The sequence below is a fragment of the Trametes versicolor genome (genome assembly GCF_000271585.1).
Source record: "Trametes versicolor FP-101664 SS1 unplaced genomic scaffold TRAVEscaffold_5, whole genome shotgun sequence".
Classification (NCBI taxonomy): domain Eukaryota; kingdom Fungi; phylum Basidiomycota; class Agaricomycetes; order Polyporales; family Polyporaceae; genus Trametes; species Trametes versicolor.
The window spans coordinates 484,130-508,760 of NW_007360325.1; the positions used below are offsets into that span (position 1 = coordinate 484,130).

Consider the following 24,631-nt stretch of genomic DNA (forward strand, 5'->3'; position numbering starts at 1 on the left):
CCAGTGCTGCGCTAAAACCTCACCTTTCCTGCGCTTGCTTTCCGCTCGCATCGCGAGTAGAGCGTATCCTCTTCGGCAATAAGCGGATGCTCTACAAAAGATGTCGACGACGACTTTGCACTGTCGGAGTCTCGCTCCGAGTCGCCTCCGGTGATGTTCCGCGTCGGCGACGCAAGCGATGGGCGGTCTGTATCCTGGTCTGGCCTGGATCTCGACTTGGACCTCGATTCGGGCCTAGATCTAGATGTGGATGCTCCTCGGGGCCGAGACGAGCTATGTTTCGACGAGGATACGGAGACTACGGGTGGGAGCCAGGAACTTGAGCTTGGCGACGACATGTTCTTCAGCGACGACGACGGCTTCATTGACGAGACTGACCCCTGGTCCGCGGATGAAATGGACTGTACGCTGGACGGCGCTGTGGACGACTTCGACGACCTCTGGACGAGTTCGCAGTCGACTTTGGATGTTTGTGGTTTCTCGTACCCTGCAATTACCTTCGATGATCGCCGACCGTTTTACAGGACGAGGCTTTTGAGTGGGAGGAGCATGCGTTGGGATCTTCCCAGTCGTCAGGCGCTGCTGTCTCATCCTCCAATTCTCGCCCCGGTCTGCGCGCTGGAAGCCCGGACGTATTTCTGGCTCACGATGACGACGACGACTGGCTAGACCATTCCGCGGATGCTGAAAGGCGACTCGACGATCTCTGCCATGAGACTCTCGCCGTGCCCGAACAAGTTGTTGAACTGATGCTTGTGGACACTTCAGGGCCGCCGTTCGACTCTCTGGGACTTGAGCTCTCCTTTGCCGACGTCGACGCGCTTGACTTTGAACCTAATGCTGGTCTACTGGAACTCACCGGTGGCGCTCAGGCTACATCGACAGCGCACCTTCCTCTTCGCGCGGGCGACGATCTTGCGTACGGCACGCGCGGTTCTATGGCATTCCTGGCGCCCTTCACATTGACCACGCCGCGCACCGCCGGGTCGTTCGACGCGCCTGCATGGCGATCATCTGACGACAGCGAGATCCCTTCCGAGCTGACAACGACCTTCTCTTCTGCTTCGCCTCCTCCTGATCCTGGCCGGGCGAGCCGGCGCACCCTGCACGCCACGAGCCAGGGGGCGTCGTGCTCGCCTGTGGCAGCATCTCCTCCCGCGGCGTGGTGGGCTATCGATGGAGGGGCACATGCGCGGAACGAGGACGGCCTCGTTGCAGGGCACGCGCCGGGGACGATAAGGCCTAGGCAGGGGGGGCTCGTGAAGGGGTTGACCGGCTGCCTGGGGGTAGGGGGGCTTGGAACGTTAGGGTCTGATAGGGAATGGGACGAAGAGGGCGAGGAGTCGGACGCGATGCTCTGGGCTGAATAAGTGGGGAAGCTTCACCGGATCGAGCGCACGCTGTTTCCCATGGGCTGCCAGGATGTCGTGGAGGTGTATATATACGGCGCGGCTGCGTCGAGACTGGACGTGAACTCTGCGCTTGCTGTTTACTCGAACTCTGCGCCCAGAGCGAACCTCCAAGGCGACAACGGCGACCGAGACAGCGATCGACAGGCGCGCGGAGATTACGTCACAGCCGGTGTATTTCGGAGTCCGCCCATACTCCGGCGCAGCTGAGTGGAGCGGAGTGCAAAAGGTAGGGGATAGAGGAGGGGCGGGAGGGGAGGACGCTCAGCAACTGACTACCATTTGCCATCTCTGCCTGGAATCTGAAATCGCCGCTGCTTCTTCAAGCCCAAGGCTTCTGCCCGTCGCCCATCCCGCTCGACAGAGCCTCCCGTCCCCTTCCCCTGCTCGCACATCGCCCTCCATCCACCATGCTGCCCGCCAAGCGCAACAAGGTCGACCTCAGTGTGCGTTCAATCCCCTCGCGCTCCGCGTGGATGTGCAGCAGTAACAGTCATGCTCACACTCGCGACCCTACAGAAACTCACGGAGGAGGAGCAGAAGCTCTTCCGCCTCTACGGCAAGCTCCCGACGCACAAGAATGTGCTCACGAAGATGCAGAAGGTGCGCCTCCGCCGCCCCCGCTCTGTCTCATCGCGCGTATCTAACCAGGCTTTCGCGCGCACGCAGGATCGGAAGTACTTTGACTCTGGGGACTACGCCCTGAGCAAGGCCGGAAAGGCGCCGCAGAACACCGTCGGCACCGCCATCCCCAGTCCCGAGAAGTGCGTGCCCGCGACAGTTGTGATGCGTATCCCGATACTGATATCATCGCGCCGCGCCCTCCAGCATCCCCCACGCCACCTCTCCCCCGGTGCACCAGGCTCTCTCTGTGTCGCCGACGAACTCGAACATGACCCAGAACCCCGCCAAGGAGAGTTCGCTCGCGGAATCAGAGCCCGCCGAGGACGATATGGTCGAGCAACCTGAGGCGGAGGAGGAGGCAGCGTTGGAGGCCGAACGTGCCTAACATGCTGAGGCCTACGCCGCGCGCATCCCGCCCCACTCTCACCTTTCTTGCCTGCGTGCGCGTGCCATAGCAACTGCGCCCCACCCGCCGCTCCACGCCGCCCGCTGACCGGAGCACCTGACGTGCGCCCCTCTCCCCCATCGCTCCTCGGCTTCCACATCCGCTCCCGTTCACGCGCTCTCCCTCCCGTCACGTCCCCAAATGCACCGGAACCTGCCTGCCACGTCCCGTATCCATATTCATTGTATCACACCTCGGTCCCCCCATCATCGCGTCACGATCACCGCTGTCACCTCTGTCGTCTATCTACCTGCCTGTACTGGAGCATATACACTACTTGCACCCGGATCGTATGCAGGGGGCGCGTACGGATGCATGGGTAAGATCGCGCGGAGCTTTCGTCTTCTCCTGCCTCCGTGTTCCCCTCTTTCTCACCTGTTCCATGACTCCTTCTGCGCTCCGTCCGCAGGCCTGTCCCTGCCTGCAGCGCATGTTGGGGTGGGGAGTGAGAGTGCATGCTCGGGAGCAGAGAGAATCATGGAAGCCGTACTCCGTCATCCAATGGCCGCAGGTCAACTTCGATTCGGCCGTATCCGCGCCCCCGCTGCTTTTTCCCATCCACCCTCATCCACCCCCTCGCCCTCGCAGCGTGCAGGAAGCTACTACTACTTCTGTAATTCTAGCGGGCGTGCACGCTCCGGCGTGTGTTCGCCCATGCCGTGTGTGGTCTGCCGCTCGACGTAACTCGAAGATATAATGTAATATGGTATACGATCGCTTGTACATATGCATGCCCTTTAAGTCTCGTCACATTCGCAGGAAGAATACACATTGTGAGCCGGTGCATATGGGCGCAGCGCGCTACACCATTTGAGGGTGTGCTGGTCGCCCCGGGTGTCTCATTAACCATCCTTGTGGGTGGCATGGCAGGCCATGAGGCATGAAGTGTTAAGGTATTCCGTCGATGTCCTCGAATAATTGCCCGAGGACAGTAGAACACCTATGTTGGTCACAAACCTCGAACATGCCAAACAAAATATTATCGGAGGATCTAAGAGTTTGAATCGCGTCTCACTGCTGGTGCTTAAGCGCTTAAGCGCTTACTCCTAATGGTCATTAATATTGTGGGCGTCTGTATACGCCGACATTGCACGGGCGCCTCTAATATGTTCTTTGCCTCTTACCACACTCGGAGCTCTCTTTCGCTGTTTGACCACGCCTTGCTCGCATGGTACCCCTGGATGATCTCATGTATGAAATCCAAATAATAAGTATCAGCGCGTAACATATCCAATAATGCGAGGTAAACGAATAAATTTAGTGCACGCATTACAGGAGTGAGCTAATGTTCACCCTTACCGGTAACCGGCGACCGCTGACCGCTGAAGTATGTATGGGACTTTCCTTCGTGTACATCATGCGGAATGGTTTGAGGCTGTGTTTGCACTACGGTAACTTCGCCTGGCGTTTATCTGTGCTCACAGCATTCGATGGGCCGTCTTGGATGAGCGGCGGCTCGTGCAGATCCTCCATTACAATGCCACAATCACACCCTCGAATATAGCACGAGGATCGTGCAATCTAAAGAGTCGATACACGCAGGGGCCGACACAGCCGACCCACCCGGTCATTACCGCAGCGCTCCGGCACGATGCGCCAACATTCGAAGGTGTTCATACCACCACGCCTTATGTGCGCCTGCACAGTGTACAGCCTATATAAACCATCTCGTAAGTACCCTGCCCTCTCCATTCACCATGGCCCCGACGCTCATGCAAGCGGATACTAAGTTGTACCAGGACCTCCTCCCGCATCCTCTCCATGCAAGCCACATCCGTTTGCACCTGCTAACGACGAGGCAATTGGCCCCCCTTACGGAACATCTATCAGACAAGGCCGTGCCAGTCTGCGGCGTGTCTATGCGCCTGCCATCGAAAGAGCACGATGCAGTCAATCATATCGCCTTCGCCACCACTACGGACGTCTTCTACGCCAAATTCGCTCACACTGAGAAAAACCTCTTGCACGGGAAGAAGAACCTCGCACGCGTTCTCGACGGCTCACACTGCATACTCGCTGGATTCGGAATGCCGCGCCTAGCCCTTCACCTCCACCGATCATGCGGGTTCCACGTGGAGGGCGTCGAATTGTCAGCCCTGTTCGACAAGAAAATTCTAACCGCAGCCGAATTCGCATCAAAACAGATACCCAAGGGCGTAAACAAGAGGAAAATCCACGCACTGGCATACGGAAATGATATCGAAGACGTGTGCCTTCGCGCGTGGCTTTCCGCCGTGTGCGTGCATTTTCCTCCAGTGCCTTTCACAACACAGCTGACGTCCAGTATTTTGGACAGCCTGGCGACAGGGGCCCTCAAGGAGGTGCGGTGTGCAAGGACGATCGACACGCGCAACCTCCCAGATCCCCATCTCGCGTGCTTGTCACAGCTTATTCTCAATGTCGAGCTTCTGGAAGGGGAACGCTCGTCAACAGCGGAAGGCGAAATCGAGGGTGTGGAGGTCGGCGTAGACGGCCAGCTCGTCATCCAGAATGCCAGATTTAATACCCGCGTCAGACGCAGCAAACAGGTAATCTCTTACCATCATGCTATTGTTCTTGCTGCTGTTTTCTCATCGGCGTGCGTACAGACCTCCATCGTCATAGAGAATAAGCAAGGGCACAGTGTCGTCGGCCAAGCGGTACGCGCCGACGGCAAGAAGACCACGCTGAAAGTCACCGGGGGGAACCTCCGCGGGGACATTAAGAGCGTACGCGTGGAAGGGCGCGAGGAGCTTACAAGCGCAGAGCTTGCTCGCGACGAGTTTGTCCTCCTTCTTCTGCAGGGCGTCTTTCCGTCTCTCGTCGAGTCGCCCTACATTCGTATGCTGTGGTTTTCGACTGAGAAGTCGCCGCGCTATGAGCCGACGGCCATTCCACCGTTTGATCCGAAAGTCTTCAAGCTTAATCAATCCCAGGAGCGGGTCGTGGGCGCGATGCAGGGGGAAAACGAACCGCTAGTTATCGTCCACGGTAAGTGGCATGAGTCCTATACATTCGTGTTGCTGTGTTTCACGTGCTCTTCAGGTCCCCCAGGTACTGGTGAAACGAGCACGATCGCAGCTGCCCTCCATCTATGGCAAGTCGAGCGACGCCCAGTCTGGGTCATCGCGCAGTCGAACGTCGGGGTGCAGAATATCGCGGAGAAGCTTCACGAGAAGGAGATCGACTTCAAACTACTCGTATCGAAAGAGTTTCATTTCGAATTGTGCGGCCATTCGCTCGCTCCATGATGAGATCGTTTTATTAACATGTTGCTATCCTAAAGGCACCAGGACCTGTACAAGGGCCTTGAACAGCAGTTCATCCGCTCAGATGAATTGTTTACGCCGGGAGCGGATGTGGTGCGCGCGCTGGGGACGTCGACCATCATGCTGTGCACAATCTCAATGTTGTCCAACCCTGCGATCGACGAGTGTGGGATCTTCCACATCATCCCTGTTGAGAGACTCGTCGTGGATGAGGCGTCGCAGATCGATACGTTCGAATTCATGGTAAGCAGGGCCTCGCAATAATATCCGAATATCGATGCTCATGCACGCCAATCTCTCTACCTTAGCACCTATTTCACAAATTCCGAAAGCTGAAGAAGGTTTGCATGTTCGGGGACCCCAAACAGCGTGAGTGCTATGAACTTGTCGTGAGCCGCGCGGTACTCATGCGTCATCTCGGGCCAGTGCCTCCTTACGGGAAGGAGACCGCGCCGGAGATGAAGACGATCTACGACTTCGAGCAGTTTTCGGATTCCACGTACCTTCTCGACACACAGTACCGCATGCCTACGCAGCTGGGCGACTTCATATCGGAAGAAGTATACGAGAACAAGCTGACGTCTGATCACGAAATCACAGACTGGAGCGCCATCCGCTTCATTGACGTGCGGAAGGGCCAGGAAGAACACGTTGGCTTGAGCTGGAAGGTAAGTACAAGTAGCGGGTCTTCGGTGGAGATGATGTAGCTAAGCTGTTATTCTGCAGAACACAGAGGAGGCCCGCGCAGTCGTGAACATCGTCAAGAACTACTACAAAACCAAAGACTATTGCATCATCACGCCTTACGACGCCCAACGTGCTGCAATCGTCCGCCTGCTCAAAGCCGCGGGATTGCCATGTGAGAAAGTATTCAACGTGGATAGCTTCCAGGGTGCGTCCACACCATCTCACCAGTGCGCTGCAGGCCCCACCTTACTAAGGCTGCATCGCACACCATAGGGCATGACGCAGACTTTGTCGTTGTTTCTGCTGTGCGTACAGGGGCACCAGGCTTCCTTCGTTCACAACACCGCACGAACGTCATGCTCACGCGCTGCAAGCGCGGAATGGTCCTCGTCACCAAGCGGGACTTCCTCAATGGGGCCGGGAAGAAGACCCTCCTCGGGAAGCTAGCAAAGCGCTGGTCCAACGGCGCACAGGGCCGCGCAGACGTGTGGATCGACGGCCTCGCCCTGTCGAGTGGCCAAGCACGCTTGCCCACTGGTGAACCCACCTTGCCCGAGGTCCCCAAGCAGGATAACGCTGCGACCGCGACGGCCCCGAGACCCTCTGCGCGGGTTCCTCAGTCAGCACAAACACCGGCTGTCTCCGCCCCTTCAGGAAGACGTGGAGTTTCTACGGCTCGGACAACAGCATCTCCTGGGGCATCGATCCGGACCTTCAAGAACAAGTCCCCCTTACAACCTCAGACACCCGGCAGGAAGTCCACCGGGCCAGTGGGTGGCAATTGGTCCACTTCAAAGGCCCCGTCCCACCCACATTCAGGCAGTAGGGTATCGCAACCAGCTACTCGACCACCACGCGAGAATAAGCCCTCGGGCCATACTTAGATCTGGCGTAGGCTCGCGAAGCGCCCCTTCGACCTCGTCCGATCCCGACAAACAATCTAGGAAGGCAGACATGCCCCCTTTGCGCCACGAGGGGCCGGACGCGTCCAAACTCGACCTAGTGCGCAACCAAGTTCCTGTCCTGGCATCCACACCAGCTCCGGAGACTTCGCTCTCCACACGGTCGATCTCGTCATCTACGTGGGCTGAATGAGCTGTGGGTTGATCACACCGGGACCTATAGATGTGTTCATATGTATTGCGCGGCGTAAGGATAGTGGGAGAGAATCTATGGGGAGTTCCGAGATAAAGTACTACTACAAAGTGACGGTGACGTAGATGACGAGAGGGAGCGACCTATAATTTACAATACTATTGTCAAGTCGAGTAACGAGAGATATGTGGGAAGGAAGGGAGAGAGAACGACTGGTAGGTAGATAGCAAACGAAGCAGGAGAGCAGTCGGTGCGAGAGCATAGTCTAGCGAGGGAGGGGAGCTTAGGAGGAAATCAACTATACGTATCTCGTACAATACCACAGTCTACCGCGGCGCAGCGGAACCCCAAATAAGAATACGATGCACGACGGAGACGTTCAGTGCGAGCTATATGCAAGGCTGGCGGTGGGGTTCACGAACCCCGCGAAGCTCGGCGAGTCGTACTCGAACAAGTCCGACTCCGTGTCCGAGTCAGACTCGTCCTCGGAGTCTTCCTCGTACGTCGGTGAGAGCACGTTCGCAGCGTGGCCGTGACCGTTGCTGTGGTTGCTGCCATTCACGTTGAAGACGTCGACGAAGGGCGTTGGCGGAACGTCTCGTTCTGCGCCCTCGGCCGACTTCGCAAGGATCGCTGCGACCCGTGCCTCCAGCTGGCGGTGGGGCACTACGCCCGCGCTGGCAGTGGACTGTGGGGTGCCGCCGGGGCTCACGATGTCTACGAGCGGCTCCTCCTGGAAGTAGCTGCTGAGCTCGTGTAGGTTCTGCACCATGTCGCCTAGGTCGTCCCCGTCCGCATCGCGGTCTTCGTCGCGCTCGCGGTGATGGTGGCGATGGCGTCCGACGCGCCCGAGCGCGAGCGCAGCGAGCTCGTCGTCCGGCTGGAAGTCGATGCGCGACGGGCGGAGCGTGCCCTTCCCAAGGTCGAACACAGCAGCGACATTTGCGCGGCACGTCTCACGGTGTACGGTCGCCCTGGGGGAACACCAGCCGGAATCCTGAGCGATGCCGAACACGTCCGCGACGGACTCAACGTCGCGTGCGTTGGCGCGGAGGTGGTGGTGGAGGCTCATGCGCAACACGTGCTTAGCGGCGGGCCCGCCCGAGATCTGCATCGGCTCGTCGAGCACGTCGAGCGCCTGCGAGGCGAGGTCGGTCTCGAGTAGGCGTAGGAGGGGCATGAGCAGCTCGGAGCCAAGCAGGTCAACCTGACTCTTCGTCTCGCGCTGCTGGAAAAGCACCTTGAGGATCTGCATCGTCTGCACCCGCAGCCAACGCGTGTTGTTCAACACGAGGCCCATGAGGAGCGTGATGACCTCTGTCCAGTGCTCGGCACCGTAGTGCTCGCGCAAGCTCGCAACGGACTGCCGCAGGAAGTCGTCCCGTGTGCGGAAGCGCGCCTTGGCGAAGGATGTCATGATGCGCTGGATGCTTGGGCGTTCCTCCTCCTCGGCCAGCCGACTGATGTTCAGCGCGAACTCCTGCAGGGACTCGTCCTTACTGTCCTCGCTCATGGCATATAGACACCACGGCAGCGACAGCGTGTAGAGGTCCCGAACACGACCCCCGGACGCGTCGATCAACCTCGGGTCGTCGACGTTCGCAAGGCGCTCCAGGAGCCTGAGCGTAAGTCCCGAGGTGACCGATGAGCGCAGTCCGGATAGCAGATTGGGTTGCAGTGTGGTCGTACCGGTCCAGTTGGTTGGCATATATTGGAAGAGGAGGTCGGCCGTGTTGGGGTCATCGAGGTCGATCCGAGTGAGCACGGCGTCAAGCAGCTGTAATGTGTGGAGGTACTCCGTCTCGACAGTCGTCGACAGACACGCGACGGAACACCAGAATAGCTGCGGGAGCTGGTTCGCCTCGAGGTCGCTTGAAGAAGCTAGGGCCGTCAAGGTGCATAGGATCTCGACGTTGAAGCTCTGAATCGCGGTATCCTCATCGGCGATAGTGTTCGCAAGTCGGCCTAGGAGCATTCCAACGTGCGTTGGCCCAATTTGAGGCGTCAAGGCACGGTATAGCTGGAGAGAGCGGAATGCGATGGGGCGGATAGAACAAGCGGTCCCCCAGTTCAAGGCAAGCGTACCCCACTGCTCTGACAGTGCGGGGTGCAGCGGTTCCACGAGGTTGAGTACCGCGTTGCCGAACCACCTCATCTTCCCCTCGACATCCGTAGAATTCTCGTCATCCTTCCACGTTCGCGTGCCTATCTCCTTCTCCAGATCCTGAATCGCCGCTTTCAGCTCCGGGCGAGATCGGTATAACGACCGGTCGGGTAGTTCGTCATAGCCCGTGAGACACGAGCGTAGAAGTTGGAAGAGCATGTGCCGCGAACGCTGCTGGACGAACGGATGGCGGTGATCCAGATGCATGAAGAGCGCGTGGAACAGGACCGGGAGTTGGTCCTGAAATTCCCAATAACGTTCTAGAGCCGTCTCCGAAAGGAAAAGAAGCGCATACTGGGCGACGCCGAGGGACAGACGCGGCTCTCCCGAAAAGAGAATGTCCAGATCAGACCATAGCTCGAGGTCCTCATGGTTCGGAGGTGCCAACTTGTGCTCGATACTGGGCAGCATCCGCGCGGGCTCCACCACGCTGCAAAGTTCCTCGACCATCTGGCGACCGATCGCGCTTTGGGATAGACATGCGACGATTTTGGCAGCGCAGCTGATGAAGATGGTGCTACCGACCTTGTGCGACTGTTCCAGTAGGAAGCGAATGACAGCATGACCATTGGATTGGTTCGGCGTGTCCACAAGCCGAGTCCACAAAACCAGGACTTGCTCGGCATATGACTCCGCATACCGCAACGTGAGGGCCATCAAGTGGTAGATCGTGAGACGGCCTTCACTAGAGAGCCCCGACTTGTCATCGTTCATGAGGTCGATGCTGGGCACCCAGTACTCGAGGCTTTGAAGGAGCAGCAAGACCCCGCGTTCCGAGCGATTGTCGAAGACCCTAGGTAGCCAATCCGCCAGCTGAGCCAGAACTTTGATCGCCTGATCAGGGTGTTCGCCCGCGAGCACATCCGATATGAGCCGGTGGGCGTGAAGGTACGTGCTCGGTGCTGAGCTTCCAACGGCGGCCTCATACTGAGACAACGAGATGATTCCCATGGACTGCTCATGGACCATCTCGAGCATGTTGAAGGCCTGACGGCGTATCTCAAGGAGAGGATGGCAGAGATTGGATAGGCCGAGGCATACGACTTGAGCAAAGCTGAACGCAGTGGCGGCGCCGCTAGTAAGCGCGTCAGCGACGACTTCGAAGAAGCGCGCGTTGCTGGTGTCGAGCTCCCGGGAGGTCACGAAGGCTCGACGCAGGCACTCGTCTAGGAAGCCTGGACTGCAACGACTGTAGCACAGCAGGGAACGCAAGGCTTTCCTGAACATCAGAGTCAGCCTCCTATCTTTTATATGCCAGGATAGCATACACTCACTTTCCGGCAGCTTGCACGGGTTCGTGGAAAGAAGCCAGAATCGCAGTCAGCCGGTCGAAAGTGGAGCCAACCTGAAGAGGCCGCAGGGAATCCAGGCCCTGCCGGTCTGTTGGAGAGTTCGACTCGACATCCGGAGGAAAGAAGGCCTTTTGCTACGGGATACGGTCAGTGCTACTGCCCACAAACCACGCAGTACCGGACTTACGCAAAGAGAAGCCATAGCGCCGATCGCCGCGTGCGACAGTGCCCGCGTCTCCGTTTGGAAGACCTGGATGATCTCCGCTTGACTTGCGGGGTCACTGTACGATTTCGCCGCCATGGTTTGCATGTACACCAAGCGCTTCTTCACGTCTTCGGACTGCTTCCCGAGCTGACACCAGTCCTCGCACATCGTGTACAGCGCCAGGTGCAGGTTATGCGGGATGAAGCGGTCGGAGTCCTTCAACGTTGCCAGAGCGTCGAAGAGTCGCTCGATGGTGCCACAGAAGTATCGTCGGAGGCGCTGCATCGAGAACCGCTCGCGATTGTCTGGTGACATGAGGAATGTCTGCATATTCCGAAGATACTTCAGGACGTATGTTAGTGCCGCCTGCCTGCCCGTAGACCGTTGATCTTGTAACGAGTGCGCTGTGAGGAAGTAGATGCGAGCGACCGCTGTGTGGAATCGCTCCAGTCGGCGAGCACGCCCGATCGTAGGCGCCGCGGTGGCTGCTTTCGCCCTTGGATCATCCCAGTGTTGACGAGACTGGAGCTTGCTCAGATCTTCCAATAGGTGTGAGTAGCCATTAGCCGGGAACGAGCTGATGCACGATACGGCCAGGTCGCGGAAGACGGTGAAGTCCGAGTCGAGGAAGCGGCTCAACGCCCAGAAGAGATCGTGCGTGGTCTGCATCTGGTCGGTGCCAAATTCAGTATCTGATCGCGCACGAGAGTGATCCCGCATCCCGCCCAGCGCTGCTCGGGTATCCGAGACAAGTGCAGTAGAACAGACGAGTTTGATCCAAGAATGCCACTGGGCGATCACGTCCCTGTTCTCCGATACTAGGCGAGCACCATCGCGGTCCCCAGATCCCGTACGCTGAGGTACGTTGGTCGGAAGCCGCGAATTTACCCCCGAAAGCTGTTGCATGAGATGCGTGCCGCGAGCGGCGGCAGTAATCAGCTTCTCCCGAAGGGTGGTTCCGATAGATGGCGAATGATCCATGTACGTTTGGACGAACTGCGAGTAGACGTGCCGCCAAATCGTCCTGTCTGTGGAGTGTTCGCTGTCTGCAAGCCGGACGAGTTTGTCAGGATTAGTAGACTGCCGCCACTGGCCCAGTCTTGCAAGGTGCTCGGGTTCCAGGATGTCGTCCAGACCACGGAAGAAGATGTCAGAGGAACCCTCTTCGAACAACCCATGGACGAAGGCGAAAAGTTCGTGGGGGTTGATAGAGGCTGGGGTGGAGGGCTCCGGACACATATGTTCCATGAGGAGCTTCAAGAACCGGATTGACTTCACGCCGACAGTGTACGCGGACGCCTTGCGGTGCGCCAGTAGGAAGAGGGCGCCCGTCTCGATCTCTTCCACTCGCGCCACGATGTTCTCCGTCTCCTCGATCGTCCACGCTTGTAGTGGTTTCTCCAGCGTCTCGTGAATCCAGCGGTCAACGAAGCTGATCCAGAGGTTGAGAAGGCGCGTGCACTCGATGGGAAGGCGCATCCCGAAACCTTCCAGTGCGATAGAAGAGGGGCTAAAGAGGAACGCGGAGAATCTGGAGAGCAGGACCGGACCACGAGCGGGATCCGCCATGAACCGCTGCAGTGCGGCAGTAGCTGCCTCCCCAACGGCAGGTTCGATATGGATGACTCCCCGGATGAGCATGTCGAAGGCGTCGTCCAGCGAGAGGGACGAATGGAGACAGCGCGGCCACGACTGGTAGATGACCAGCAGCACGTTGATCTGCGGGCTGTATTGGTCAGAGTACGCCACGGAGCCTTCGGGGTGGTGCTTGATGATATAGTTGTGTGTCTCCTCGTAGGCGGGCCCGAGGCGGGAAGTAGACCACTGCTCATCCAAGACGGACCACTTGCCAACGGACTGGTAGCACGCTGAGGCAACAAGGGCAAGACAGGAGGTGGCACGGTCTAGGAAGTCTACCCAGTTGGTTTTCGCGGAGACAGATGCGGGGAGAGTGTCGGATGATGACGGGTAGTCCTCCCAAGGCGGTATGCTCGTAAAATCAGTGCTCGAGGGCCAAGAGGGCATCGGCTCTTCCCGTTCGATCAGGTTGAGTGATAGGAGGATGGCCTGAGTGGCGATCGTCATCCGCTCCGGGGCAAGAACGTGAGCGATTTGCGAGGACTGGGAGTTGATGTTTCGCTCCTGGAGAAGGTCCAGGCACAGCTCACTGCCGATGTCAAAATGGCGCGAAAGAGCGAAGTGGACCATGTAAATGAATGGCTGGAGGTGGTCCTCCTGAGGAACGACTATAAGACGGTTTGCGGGGAAGAAGTGCTTGAAAACGCCGTCGAGCTTCGTGGAGGCGGTGGAAACAGGCTCGTGACATCGATACAGGTAAGTCCAAAGGAGCCGCAACATTCCGTTCAGAACGGTCATCCGGTGAACCTTTTCCTGTGCGCAACTTTCAGCACGTATATTTTTGATCACGAATGGGGTTTACATACCTTGAGCTTACCAAGCCCAGCTTCGAAGCAAGCAGACCAATTGCGTAGGAAATATTCATGTGGTGCCACGCAGAGCGCAGTGACGGCCAGAGGGTAGGCTACCTGCCAATATCGAGGTTTCGTCGTCATGTCCCTTGCCTTGGGGTAGATGACCTCAATGGCTTTGGCCCATTCTGGATGGTTGACCTCCGCCTGCGCAGTCTGTGATAGTGACCCATGAGCAGCCAATCCGATCGCTACTGACAAGAAGTTCCTACCTTGCCGATGGGATGCAGTAGTTGCACTAGTGTCTCGGCAAATATCGTTTTCAGACGGTTTCCGTGTGCATTCTCGAACGCCTTCGATAGCGAGGCCAGGAACTCAGCGCTCTCTTCGAATCGTTCCGGGGGCCAAACCTGTCGCTCAGTTGACACGACGTTCATAACAACACGACAGACAGGAACCTACCTTGATGTGGATATGTTTCAAGCCTTTCACAAGGTTCTCAAACCTCATGTCCGCGTCTTTGGCTACTTGCCCTGCCGCAATGGGCCCCAGCTCTGTCAGGAACCTATCTGTCACACTCTCAAACCTGTTGCATGTCAATTCCTTGACCACTAATCCGCTACCCGGCAAGTGCGCACCTGATTTCAGCAAGGTGTCCTAGCAATTCCGCATGCAGTTCGGCATTACAACGATAGTTCGCCGACTGCATAGTGAGCTTCGCATCATGCCGCTTAAACTGTTCGAATGTCAGCTCCTCCAGACTATGGCCAACCGCCTCAGGGAGGCCATCCTTGCTTATGGAGCGGGCTACGGCGATCAGCGCGCGCGACATGATGTAGATTGACGCGAGCCACTTGCGCTCGTTCAACGCCTGCGCGACGTCTGGCATGCGCAACGCGCGCGATCCAGACGGCGACTGCGAGAGATGGTGGCGAAGCAGGTCTTGGCCGGCGGGGTCGCTTTGGCTCTTCCGCCAGCGCATGACGGAGTCGACGACGGGTTTGGCGTGCCGCTGAGCGATCTTTCCCAGCGACGACAGCATGTCGTCAAATTTCTTGTCTATCCCGGGGCCCATGTTTTCCTCGAGGGGAGGTTCACGGTCCTATGCTGATTGTCAGCTCATTTTTGAGGGATATGTACGAAGGACCTACCAGTGGTAAATGTAGAAACTTGTCGATGTGCTGCTCCGCGGCTGCCGCGAATCGCAGGAATATAGCATGCAACGCATAATCTGAGGGAGTCTTGGGATCAGGCACCACGCGGTCCTCCCCATCGGAGAACGACCCAGTATCATCTGCAAGTCCCGCGAACGCATCCGGCATAGGCGGGACCGGTGGCGGGGACGACGAGAACGGATAGTGACCATGGTCACTGCCGTTGTCCGAACTGTAGAATAGAGACCCCGAATGTGCGTGCTGGGCTCGCCCGTAGTCCTTCGACTTTGGCGTCCTCGCGCGGCCCTCTCCGCCACCCGGAGTGGCTGGCCTCAGCTGAGGTGAGCTAATGTTGCTCGTCGTTGGCCGTGTAGGTATGGGTGTAACCTGCGCGAGCGAGGAGGTGGAGCGGTTGAATGGGTCGACGTTCAGCGCGGGGTACGCAGGCATAGGAGGCGGGACTTCGTTGCTCTTCTTGAACGCATTCCGGAGGGACGCGAACGAGGACTTCTTCGTGAATGGGGAGCTGCTTGTAGTCGCGACCGAGGATTGGGTCGAGTGTGTGAACGGCGCCGCCTTCGCTGCCTTGCGTTGCGTGCCGCCGACGTAAGGAACGGACTGCCCTGAATCCTGGGATGCGATTGAGTCTCCGCGCGCGTGGAAGTACGACCCGCCCGCTCGTTCGTTGATGGCTTGCGGCGTGGAGATCGTCGGGGACTCGAGGCCAGAGCTGCTGCCCGCGTTGCCCCACATGCTTCCCGCCGCCCGTCCAAAGAACGGGCCGCCGCGAAAGGTGTCATCATCGTCGTTGAAGTCTGTATACCGACCATTGTATATTCCAAGAAGGGGTAGAAAGCAAGACGGTAAGACGAGCCCGCAAAGGAAGTGCTAGCAGACATACCGGGTATGGTGATCTGCATCCCGTCCGAGCCCATGGTTCTTTAAGAACTCCGCGCGCGGGCAAGAGATTCTGCAAGCAAGAAGAGGAGGCTAGCGGTGAGAGACAGAGCCTCCGACGAGTCGGACGAGATATACCAAGCCAGCAAGCGGGAAGAGCGTAAGATGTCCGGCGACAAACTCTGCGAGATTCTGTCTCCCCGCAACGCAACGCATATAGACGCCCATGCTATGTTCGCGCCTCCTCTCGGCAATTACTTCGTGGCGGCGGGCATGAATTCTCTCCGAACTCCCGCCTCGATAGCACGTTCGGGAATCAAGCATTTTGCACTGGAATGCTTGGAAGAGATAGTAGTCCGACAACGTTCGGTGGTATGGATACAAAAACAGGAGCGGTGTAATACATGTGCTTCTATGGGGGTAGTACAGGAAGTTGTCTAAGCGGACTCGGAGGCGCCATTTACGCCGTTTACGCCGTTCGCCTTGCCGCTGGACGCGTGGCCGCGGGCACCCTTTTGGACGAGGAGCCTCCGGCCGCGGACACCCTCGCGAAGCCTGTCCAGCACAGGCACGGTCTGTTCCCAAGAAATGCACGCGTCTATCGGTGGCGGTCAGCAACATTGCCTCGGACTTGTGGATGGCTACACACCTGTCACAGACTGGCCGTACTTCAGCCCCGCGGGGCCAGACACAGGAATGTCCTGACGGCCCTCGACGATGTTCGACTCGATCATTACACCCATGATCATGGACGAGGTATCGCCAGACTCCAGTTGCTGGGCCTAAATAGATCCGATCAGCTCTCCGTCCACGCTTCTGTCCGTGCGAGAGCGCAACAACATACAATGTTCTCCGCCACTTCGATCTGCTTCGCGTGCTGTTTCGAGCTGTTGCCGTGGCTGCAGTCGATCTGTCCGGACATCAGTTGGTACCCCCGAGGAACCATCTGTCAGATTCGCTGGCGTACCATGATTTTTTGGGCGAAGCCAGCCTTGGACAGCTTCTCGCCACACACGCGGACGAATTCCGCGGCATAATTGGGTCCGCTCGTTCCGCCGCGGAGGATAACGTGGACATCGGGGTTACCCTGGGACAACTGTCAGCGCCTCCCATGTGCACCACGAACGTTGTGCTTACCTCAGTCTCGACAATACTGCTCAAACCACCCTTGCCGACGGACAGGAAGACGTGCGGTTGGCTAGCGGCGCGGCACGCGTCGATAGCGATACCGACCGTTCCGTCGGTGGAGTTCTTGAACCCCGTGGGCATGGACAGCGCCGAGGTCAGTTCACGGTGCACCTGGGACTCGGTGGTGCGGGCGCCGATAGCACCCCACGACACAAGGTCCGCGGTGTACTGCGGCGAAATGGTGTCCAGGAACTCGCAGCCGGCGGGGAGGCCCATCTTCGCAATGTCGAGGAGCAGCGTGCGCGCGAGGCGGAGGCCCTTGTTGATCTGGAAGCTGCCGTTCATCTCGGGGTCGTTGATGAGGCCTTTCCAGCCGACGGTCGTGCGCGGCTTCTCGAAGTAGACACGCATGATGATGTGCAGGTCCTCCTTTGCGGTCTCGGCGTAGGCACGGAGATGGCGCGCGTACTCGAGCGCTGACTCGACGTTGTGTACCGAGCAGGGTCTGTAAATAAGAAGGCTCAGTCAAGGCAAGGCAAGGCAGTACTACTAGACTTACCCGACGACTACGACCAAACGATCATCGCGCGAGTGCAGGATATTTTCGGTGTGCTTGCGGCCTGCGAGGACAGTCTCCGCAGCACTCAGGGTCCTACATATCATAAGCCGCATGAGCATCCATCCATGATGAGGGTAGTTCAACGACGTACAACGGCAGGTCCTCCTGGAGAATAGCGGGTGGGATGAGCGGCCTGGTAGCCCTGACCCGACGGTCGTCGAGTTGAACGAGGGCATCGCGAACGGTGACAGACATGTTGGATACACTTGACACTAAGTGTAGGACGTCGAGGAGGGAGTGGAAGGGCGGAACGGCGAATGGCGGGGGCGGGAAGGAGGGACTTCAGTGAGGTACTCCGGGGCGGTCAAGGGTTTATATACACTCACTCTCGGGCAACGGCGGCGGACGCTGATGAATTTTGTTGCTGTGGCCCGTGCGATAATCGGGAGTTTTGTTGGGGAACAAACCAAGAAAAGGGAACTGGGGGTGCTGGAAGAGGGAGGGGATTGTTTCCCGAGGCGCGATGAGGTCGGATTCGAGTCAATGTAGGCGCCCATATGTGCAGAGCCCGTCCGATCGCTTGCCTTACGGCATGCCCTTAGCGCACGTGGCTGCGCCGCCCTGCGCCTGCCAAATTATCGCCGCGTGCGCTTAGCTAGCGCCCGCGACCGTGGACGTGCCGCTACCGTGTTCAGTGCTGTTGTCGCTCACCACCATCTCCTCCCCACTACCCTAGTTTCTGCTCTCCTTTCAGACCTATATCGCCGCCATGGACTTCTCACAGATGAGCTCGGCCGAACAGGCACACATGACGCGTGTCATTGAGCGCAAGCAGGTGCGTTTGCAGGCTCGTCACAACATCCTGGAGCCCAGGAGTTGATCGGGCTTCGTGCTAGATGCAAGACTTCATGCGCATGTACTCGGGCCTCGTCGAGCGGTGCTTCAACTCGTGCTGCAACGACTTCACGAGCAAGGCGCTTTCGTCAAAAGAGGTGCGGCTCCGCGCTCGTTTGATGTGCTAAACTGCAATTGACCGCGCTGCCTCAGGAACAATGTGTCCTCAACTGCACAGATAAGTTCCTGAAGCACTCAGAGCGGGTGGGAGCGCGGTTCGCGGAGCACAATGCCGGTGCGTTGGTTCTCCGATGTGTGCCTCCACGACATAACTCACCGCCCCAATGTCCAGAGATGATGGGCGGTGCTGCGAGCAAATAGCGCGCCGGTCTGCGGCGCACACACCATTCCCTTCTTGTACTGTACAGCTTCCCATGCTCGAGCGTATAATGTCGTCATATAATCACCTCGCCTCTCCATCTCTGGTTGGACCGGTGCTTTCCATTCTCGCAGATGAGACGCTACCTCCGTGACGTTGACAGGTACGTACACGAGGTTAGCGGCACAGGACACAGTGCGGTCTCGTCCTCGTATCCTCCGACCGCTCCCGGATCCATCGCCGGCAGAAGACGCCTGTGCTGTACGCGGGACACGTTCCTCAACACATTATATCACTGTAAGGTAGGCCGAACACAGCGCAAAGAAGTACGAAGAGTTGACATATGGTCGAACAGATCGGAAGCGAACGTTCATCAGCTCAAACTCCAGCTGCCTAAGCAGTCGGAGCCCCCGGGGCAGCGTCGTTCTCCGTAGCGGTCGCAGGAGCGGCTCCTTCCGCGGGCGCTGCAGGCGTCTCCGCGGCCTTCTTGTCCTCCGCCTCGAGCTTGTCCAACCACTTAGTGATGAATTTCACGTGCGCGTTGTAGTTGACAGTTGTGTCGAGCACATCCCTGCGCCAAGATAAGTCAGCGCCAGGCGTACGCCCAGGAGATAGTGCGCAAACCTACCTCACGACGCCCTTGGAGTCGACAAAGAACGTTACTCGGGCGGTCTCCGTAAGGCCAAACAAACCCTTTCCAACGTGATAGGCCTTACGCGCCTCGCCGTTGGCGTCGCTCAGCACTGGATACTTTATGCCCCATGGAGGTCAGTCAAATGGGGACTTGCGGGACACAGCTGCGCGCTCGGGCACTTACAGTCAGCTTCTGCTTCTCGACAAATTCCTTCTGTTTGTCGACGGCATCGGAGCTAATGCCGACGATGTCGACCTTGGTCCGCTTGAAGAGGTCCTTCTCTGCGCGCGCCAACCATGTTCGCGTCTCTCGCACTCACGATCATGTCATAGCGCACGTACCGGCGAGAGCATCCCGGAACTGGCACGCTTCCTTCGTGCAGCCAAAGGACCCTGCATCGGTGTAAACGTTGATATGTCATCATGAGCACCGGGGGCACGAAGTTGCGGACGCCCATACGCACCGGACTTGGGGTAGAAGAACAGCGCAACCGGGACGCCCTTCTCGCCCGGCGTGAGCGTGTACGTCTCGCCGTCAGCGCCAGGGAGCGAGAGCGGCGGGGCGGGTTGGCCGATGAGCGGGTGGCGGGCCATTGGTGTGGGGGGCGTTAGGGGTCGTGCGGCGGTCGTTACGGAACGGTCGTGAGAGCCTGGGGTAGGGGCGGTCTCAGGAATCAGGCGGGCCTTCTCGCATTTTATACCCGCCGCTACGCGAACTCGTGGTTGGCCTCGGGCAGGCCGTTCGAAGCCTCGTCCAACCGCATTCTGATACCGTGAGGCCTGCATGCCTAGTGCGTGCGGCAGCTCGGACCTTGTAGGGGCCCTGCAGGGGGGGCACGTATATCATACTAGCAGATACCCGTGCCTACGCCACGCAATTTTTCTGAGGGCATATGAGGACGTGCAATAGGCGGCAACAGCACTCAGGGAGTCGGGACTTGGGGATGGCGGATATCGGAACTGACTACGGGAACATTGCACGACAACCGCCATTTTAGGCGCCAGTCACTCGGCATACAAACTGAATTGTCTGCCGCGTCCCATAGCATTGAGACCATTAGAGAGGGTTTCTCTGGGTTTGTACTGTAGTAAGTAGGGACACAAAATAGATTTCGGGCGATAACTATTCGAGTTAAGCTTTGTGGGTGGGCAGCCAAGGTTTGGGTGGTAAGCCAAGGTGAGCGCCGACATGCCGCGGCAAGCGCTCACGTTCGTGAGCTCGCGAACTTCGCGAGGTGCAGAACTCCGTGTTGCAGCTCACATTGCAATTTGTTCATATATATCTGGAATACATAGGATGCCATTTACAAATTATGAATAGAGTATGCTGCTACAAATCTACGCAGATTCCTGTTTACCGTTCGAGCTGCTACTGCTGGGGGAGCTAGGGGACGTCGAAGACTGACTGTCAGTGCTAATGGCGCGCTTTTTTGACGGATTAAGTGGCGTAGTGAGTGGATCCTCAAACGCCCACTTGCGCTTGCTGTTCTCCGGCGTGGAAGGCTCTGTCTCGTACCTCAAGTCAGTGCATAGACGCAGTGCAGATAGTTTAGTAAAAGTGTACTCACGGTGAACAGGCAGTGAACTGTGGGAGCGCGGAAAGTAAGCAACATTCTCCATAGAGAGATGGAAGCTTTCGGCGACCATCGCTGGAGCTGCGCGCTCGACAGCGGTAAGCTGGCCTACCACAGCGGCGTTGGATCCCTCGTTGGGCGGAAGAGGCTTCTTCCCGGCCTTGAAGCGGCCGTTGTCCGGGATCTCGACGACGGCCGAGATATGGCCGGGGTTGGCGTCCTTGAGTTGTTGGACAAACTGGTTAGCTGTGATCTTGAAGGACGCGGGGTTATCGTCACGGCCGCTGATCTCCCGTGCCGGCCCATTGACCATCATGACCGGACATTTGCGTGCGTCGGCGTCTGGTGCATAGGTCATCTAAGAGACTATCAGTAGGAGTCCAATAAGCTGTTTAGGAAGCGAACTTACCCAGACAATGTCCCCGATGAGATCATAGTCAGTATGCCGGGCATTAGTGCAAAGCTCGGCGTCCTCCGTGGGTTGAGCTACCTGTACTGATAGTTAGTGCCTACTTAGAACGTTAAAGAAAATGATGACGCACCATAGCCATCAAGACAAATGCACCATGGTCAGGAACTTCTGCATTTTCCTTGTTGAAGTACCTAGCATACGGGGATAGATCAGTTTACACACGGTCTCAACCTCGTAGAGCTAGTAAACACTACTCACCGAAAGCACGCCGTCAGCGGCATTAGACCATCACCCATCCAGAAGCTAGCGTCGTAGGTGATTGAGCGAGGCTTGGCTGGATCTGCTAGCCGCGGGTTCTCGAGGACGGCAATACCGAAGATAGACACAGAGCCTGGTGGGGAGCCCGCAGAGCCAGCATGTGGCTTGACTGGGCTGCCAGAGGTAGTGCGAGAGGTGGAGGGTGATACAAAGACCGTGCGGCGGGGCATGGTGAGTGAAGAGTGGTGAACAGATGAGCAGAGCCGAAGATCGTAGTGCGCAGGGAGCTGGTCGAGCAAGTGAAGTTGTGCAGGGGCATTTTATATCGGCTCCCATCCGCTGCTCGCGAACGTTCCAGCGTAGTCGGCGATGGAGCTCGAGCTGATGGCATTGTCGAGAGGTGGGTCACTAAGGATGAGGGACTGCAGGTGCGACGGCAAGCTACAACCGCCGTAGGGCGCATTTAGCGCCCCTTACCCCAAAATGGAATGCATATCGGACGCCGACACAGCGGGCGGGTACCTGGTGACTTCTTCAGCCGGCCCTCGCGAATATTCGAGAGCTGACGACTTGACGCCACTCTGCTTCAGTGGTGATGTCGGAATATCTCAGTGCAGGGCTCTGGATTGCTCATTGTGCAGGTGGTACACGTTCGCCAAATATAGTAGGCGAACTGGCCACTGCCTGAGCTTGATGCAACGGCCTAGGTATGTAGGTGATTTGTCTGATCATATCAACACCCAGATAATGTCTAGTAGGCTTTCTAATACCTGGTCATTGACTCAAAATAGTTCCCCAAACGTCGAGTGGTGCACAGTACAAATTCGCAGATTAATGTGTATTTTAATCTAATAGTACTTCTGGATACACAATATTAGTTGTAGTGGTTCCATCACTGTCCTCTGGTAACAAAACCTGAATGCGACGTGAAGAGCTAGCTCGGGAGAGTGCTACGTAGAGCTGTCCATGGGTAAAAACTGGAATACGCAGATCAACCCCAACATACTTAACAGACTGACCCTGTGCCTTGTTGATTGACATAGCAAATGCCAATCGGAGCGGGAACTGGTGTCGCGAGAGCTTAAAGGGGAGAACAGTGGATGAAGGGTTGAGGGTTATGCGTGGAATGAGAGCTACCTCGCCATGATGCTGCCCGCCAATGAGCTCAACCTCCAATACTCGGGCCAACATGCGACGGATGACCATGCGGGTCCCGTTGCACAGGCCTCGGGATGGTGCAAGATTGCGCAGCAGGATGACAGGGCTGCCAACCTTCAGGCGAAGTTCGCCTAATGGTAACCCAGAAGTCTTGAGAGAGCGCAGGTACTCAGCAGGATAGCCAGGGTCGTCGTCTGGATCTGCCCCAGGCTCGAGGATGATCTTGTCGGCGGAGGGATAGATTTGTTCCTCACCAGGCATACGATCGAGCACCCTGTGATTGATATCATCGACGTCTTCATTGCGGGCTGATAGGATGGTCCGATGGAGGAAGAAGTCGGCAGGAGGAAGGGCATTGGCAGAGGGAGAGAGACCGGCGTAGATTGTGTCTATCAGAGCGTTCACGTCGCCGCAATGGCGCATGTAGTCGGGGATAGTGACCTTGCTGTGATCGCCCTCGTGATGTGTACGTCCATGTCCTACGTCAAGAAGCCACTGTGCGAATTCAGTGTTGTCTTCATTCCCGTCAAGACGCATGTTCCGATGGAGGTGAAGGACACGGACATGTTCCCAGATGTAGGAACGGCGCAGACTCGCAGCAACAATGTCTTCGCGTGAACCTCGCACAACCACAGGGAGGATCTGTTGAAAGTCACCTCCAAAGACTACCGTGATGCCGCCAAAAGGTTTGTCGACGTTAAGGAGGTCACGCAAAGTTCGGTCGACTGCCTCGGGTGCGTAGCGATGTTGGTTTGCGGCTTCATCCCAAATAATCAGGCTGGTACAGCGAAGCATGTCGGCGTACTGACTCTCCTTCGGGATAGGACAGGTCGACTCTGCATTGATGTGCTCCACTGGGATTTTGAATCTCGAGTGGGCGGTGCGACCTCCAGGGAGGAGGAGCGATGCAAGTCCCGACGAAGCGACACAAAGAACAATACGCCCTTCTCCTCGAATCTACGCATGCAGATGTGTCAGAGGGGAAGCTTCGAGCGGTGGCAGAAATGAGATGTAGATAGCATTAGAACATTACCTTGTGACATATGGCTTCATACAGGAAGGTCTTGCCAGTGCCGCCCGGCCCGTTGAGGAAGAACAGTCCACCGCCGCCATCTTGCAGAACGCAGTCGACGATGGTATTGAAGGCGAGGCGTTGTTCGGGGTTTAGCTGGGCGACTTGGAGCTCCGCAGCCTGGCGCTCGTCTGGAGGGTTGTAGTCGAGCTGCTCGCTGATGTACGGGTTCTCCACCTCAGCGCCCCAGTTGCGCGATGGCGTTGGCATCCCTGGATATCGTCGGAGTGTGCTTCCCTGCTGAGGCTCATTCAAGAGCTTCTCGAGGAGGAAGAGCCCGTAGTCGTAGACATCCTCCTCAGAGGCGTCCTCACGGCCGAGCAAACGTAGACGGTGACGCAGGTCGTCGCAGATTGAAGAACGGAACTCGTTCCAGAGAGCGCCTGGATGGGCAGGTTGGCAGAAGAGGAGGACGGTGGCAAAGAGATGTCTGAGGCGGGTACCAGTCTGCATCTCAGCTGCCTCGGACAGGCACTCTGTTAAGACGACACCTTCGAGGGTCGTGGTAGCGTTCAGGTGCAAGGGCCTAGCAGGCAGGAGAGGAGACTCGAGTTCAGGGGTGAAGGTGATAGATAACCAGGTCGAGCTGAGGACCATCCTCAGCTCTCCAGGGGTCCTAATATACATAGAAGCCATGCTGAAACGGTGCGTACTAGGGGAGGCAAGCCTGCTACCTACGGGACCGTAACAATGAGGCGCTGCCTCATGGTGTCCGCACCGTAGCTGTACCGTATCCGCGTGTAGTCCATCCACATCAGTAACATGAGGCGTAGGTGAGGCATAGGTGAGGTGCGATCAAAGTCCATGTCCGAGACGCCCGGACCGTTGTAACACTGAGCCTCTCCTATGACTGTGCGCTCACTCGGTCTATCGCGATAATTCATCTCTGGGAAGCGTAAATTCATAAAGAAGAGCACACTTCAAAACATGGATCCAGGAAACGTTCTGTACCTCCTGCGTGCAGCGGCGCACTCG

At 57.5% G+C, this 24,631-nt stretch overlaps 9 protein-coding genes across 9 annotated transcripts; 2 read left to right on the forward strand and 7 right to left on the reverse strand.

Moving 5' to 3' along the window:
* Positions 1–1,044: 1,044 nt before the first annotated feature.
* On the forward strand, positions 1,045–3,051 carry TRAVEDRAFT_28491 (Endosulfine-domain-containing protein). The gene is made up of 4 exons (XM_008039026.1): positions 1,045–1,855; positions 1,929–2,012; positions 2,079–2,173; positions 2,238–3,051. Exons 1-4 carry the CDS (start codon positions 1,820–1,822, stop codon positions 2,416–2,418), a joined length of 396 nt encoding a protein of 131 aa, XP_008037217.1. The 5' UTR covers positions 1,045–1,819; the 3' UTR covers positions 2,419–3,051.
* Positions 3,052–4,337: 1,286 nt separating this feature from the next.
* Positions 4,338–5,990, forward strand: TRAVEDRAFT_122448 (uncharacterized protein; the record flags this gene model as incomplete). The annotated part of the gene is made up of 5 exons (XM_008039465.1): positions 4,338–4,567; positions 4,775–5,006; positions 5,067–5,448; positions 5,503–5,683; positions 5,744–5,990. 5 exons carry the CDS (start codon positions 4,338–4,340, stop codon positions 5,988–5,990), a joined length of 1,272 nt encoding a protein of 423 aa, XP_008037656.1.
* Positions 5,991–7,557: 1,567 nt separating this feature from the next.
* On the reverse strand, positions 7,558–15,687 carry TRAVEDRAFT_71351 (uncharacterized protein; the record flags this gene model as incomplete). Its single annotated transcript, XM_008039466.1, has 9 exons — positions 7,558–10,891; positions 10,947–11,098; positions 11,152–13,560; positions 13,614–13,814; positions 13,871–14,008; positions 14,061–14,184; positions 14,237–14,700; positions 14,750–15,567; positions 15,654–15,687. 9 exons carry the CDS (start codon positions 15,685–15,687, stop codon positions 7,888–7,890), a joined length of 7,344 nt encoding a protein of 2,447 aa, XP_008037657.1. The 3' UTR covers positions 7,558–7,887.
* A 399-nt stretch (positions 15,688–16,086) lies between these two features.
* Positions 16,087–17,591, reverse strand: TRAVEDRAFT_121918 (3-deoxy-7-phosphoheptulonate synthase; the record flags this gene model as incomplete). Its single annotated transcript, XM_008039467.1, has 7 exons — positions 16,087–16,247; positions 16,299–16,431; positions 16,494–16,559; positions 16,617–16,736; positions 16,787–17,282; positions 17,337–17,429; positions 17,488–17,591. The coding sequence occupies 7 exons, from the start codon at positions 17,589–17,591 to the stop codon at positions 16,087–16,089; spliced, it is 1,173 nt and encodes a 390-aa protein (XP_008037658.1).
* Positions 17,592–18,061: 470 nt separating this feature from the next.
* TRAVEDRAFT_28493 (peroxiredoxin Q) lies at positions 18,062–19,841 on the reverse strand. Its single transcript, XM_008039027.1, has 8 exons — positions 19,647–19,841; positions 19,525–19,575; positions 19,367–19,464; positions 19,178–19,299; positions 18,523–19,120; positions 18,384–18,465; positions 18,233–18,328; positions 18,062–18,171 (listed from the first exon to the last, which is right to left on the reverse strand). Exons 1-5 carry the CDS (start codon positions 19,774–19,776, stop codon positions 18,943–18,945), a joined length of 579 nt encoding a protein of 192 aa, XP_008037218.1. The 5' UTR covers positions 19,777–19,841; the 3' UTR covers positions 18,062–18,171; positions 18,233–18,328; positions 18,384–18,465; positions 18,523–18,942.
* A 644-nt stretch (positions 19,842–20,485) lies between these two features.
* On the reverse strand, positions 20,486–21,656 carry TRAVEDRAFT_64370 (uncharacterized protein; the record flags this gene model as incomplete). Its single annotated transcript, XM_008039468.1, has 5 exons — positions 20,486–20,687; positions 20,751–21,114; positions 21,166–21,246; positions 21,299–21,359; positions 21,427–21,656. 5 exons carry the CDS (start codon positions 21,654–21,656, stop codon positions 20,521–20,523), a joined length of 903 nt encoding a protein of 300 aa, XP_008037659.1. The 3' UTR covers positions 20,486–20,520.
* A 1,144-nt stretch (positions 21,657–22,800) lies between these two features.
* On the reverse strand, positions 22,801–23,007 carry TRAVEDRAFT_121735 (uncharacterized protein; the record flags this gene model as incomplete). The annotated part of the gene is made up of 1 exon (XM_008039469.1): positions 22,801–23,007. A coding segment is annotated over one exon (207 nt), but the record flags the coding sequence as incomplete, so codon positions are not given.
* Positions 23,008–23,737: 730 nt separating this feature from the next.
* Positions 23,738–23,929, reverse strand: TRAVEDRAFT_81321 (uncharacterized protein; the record flags this gene model as incomplete). Its single annotated transcript, XM_008039470.1, has 1 exon — positions 23,738–23,929. A coding segment is annotated over one exon (192 nt), but the record flags the coding sequence as incomplete, so codon positions are not given.
* On the reverse strand, positions 23,930–24,109 carry TRAVEDRAFT_94740 (uncharacterized protein; the record flags this gene model as incomplete). The annotated part of the gene is made up of 1 exon (XM_008039471.1): positions 23,930–24,109. A coding segment is annotated over one exon (180 nt), but the record flags the coding sequence as incomplete, so codon positions are not given.
* Between the last annotated feature and the right edge of the window lie 522 nt (positions 24,110–24,631).

Coding starts and splice junctions, on each gene's coding strand:
- TRAVEDRAFT_28491 (XM_008039026.1), top strand. CDS start 1,820: ATGCTGCCCGCCAAGCGCAACAAGGTCGACCTCAGT. Junction 2,013..2,078: donor TGCTCACGAAGATGCAGAAG/GTGCGCCTCCGC, acceptor GCGCGCACGCAG/GATCGGAAGTACTTTGACTC. Junction 2,174..2,237: donor GCCATCCCCAGTCCCGAGAA/GTGCGTGCCCGC, acceptor CGCGCCCTCCAG/CATCCCCCACGCCACCTCTC.
- TRAVEDRAFT_28493 (XM_008039027.1), bottom strand. CDS start 19,776: ATGGCCCGCCACCCGCTCATCGGCCAACCCGCCCCGCCGCTCTCGCTC. Junction 19,576..19,646: donor GTTCTTCTACCCCAAGTCCG/GTGCGTATGGGC, acceptor ACACCGATGCAG/GGTCCTTTGGCTGCACGAAG. Junction 19,121..19,177: donor GACTCCAAGGGCGTCGTGAG/GTAGGTTTGCGC, acceptor ATCTTGGCGCAG/GGATGTGCTCGACACAACTG.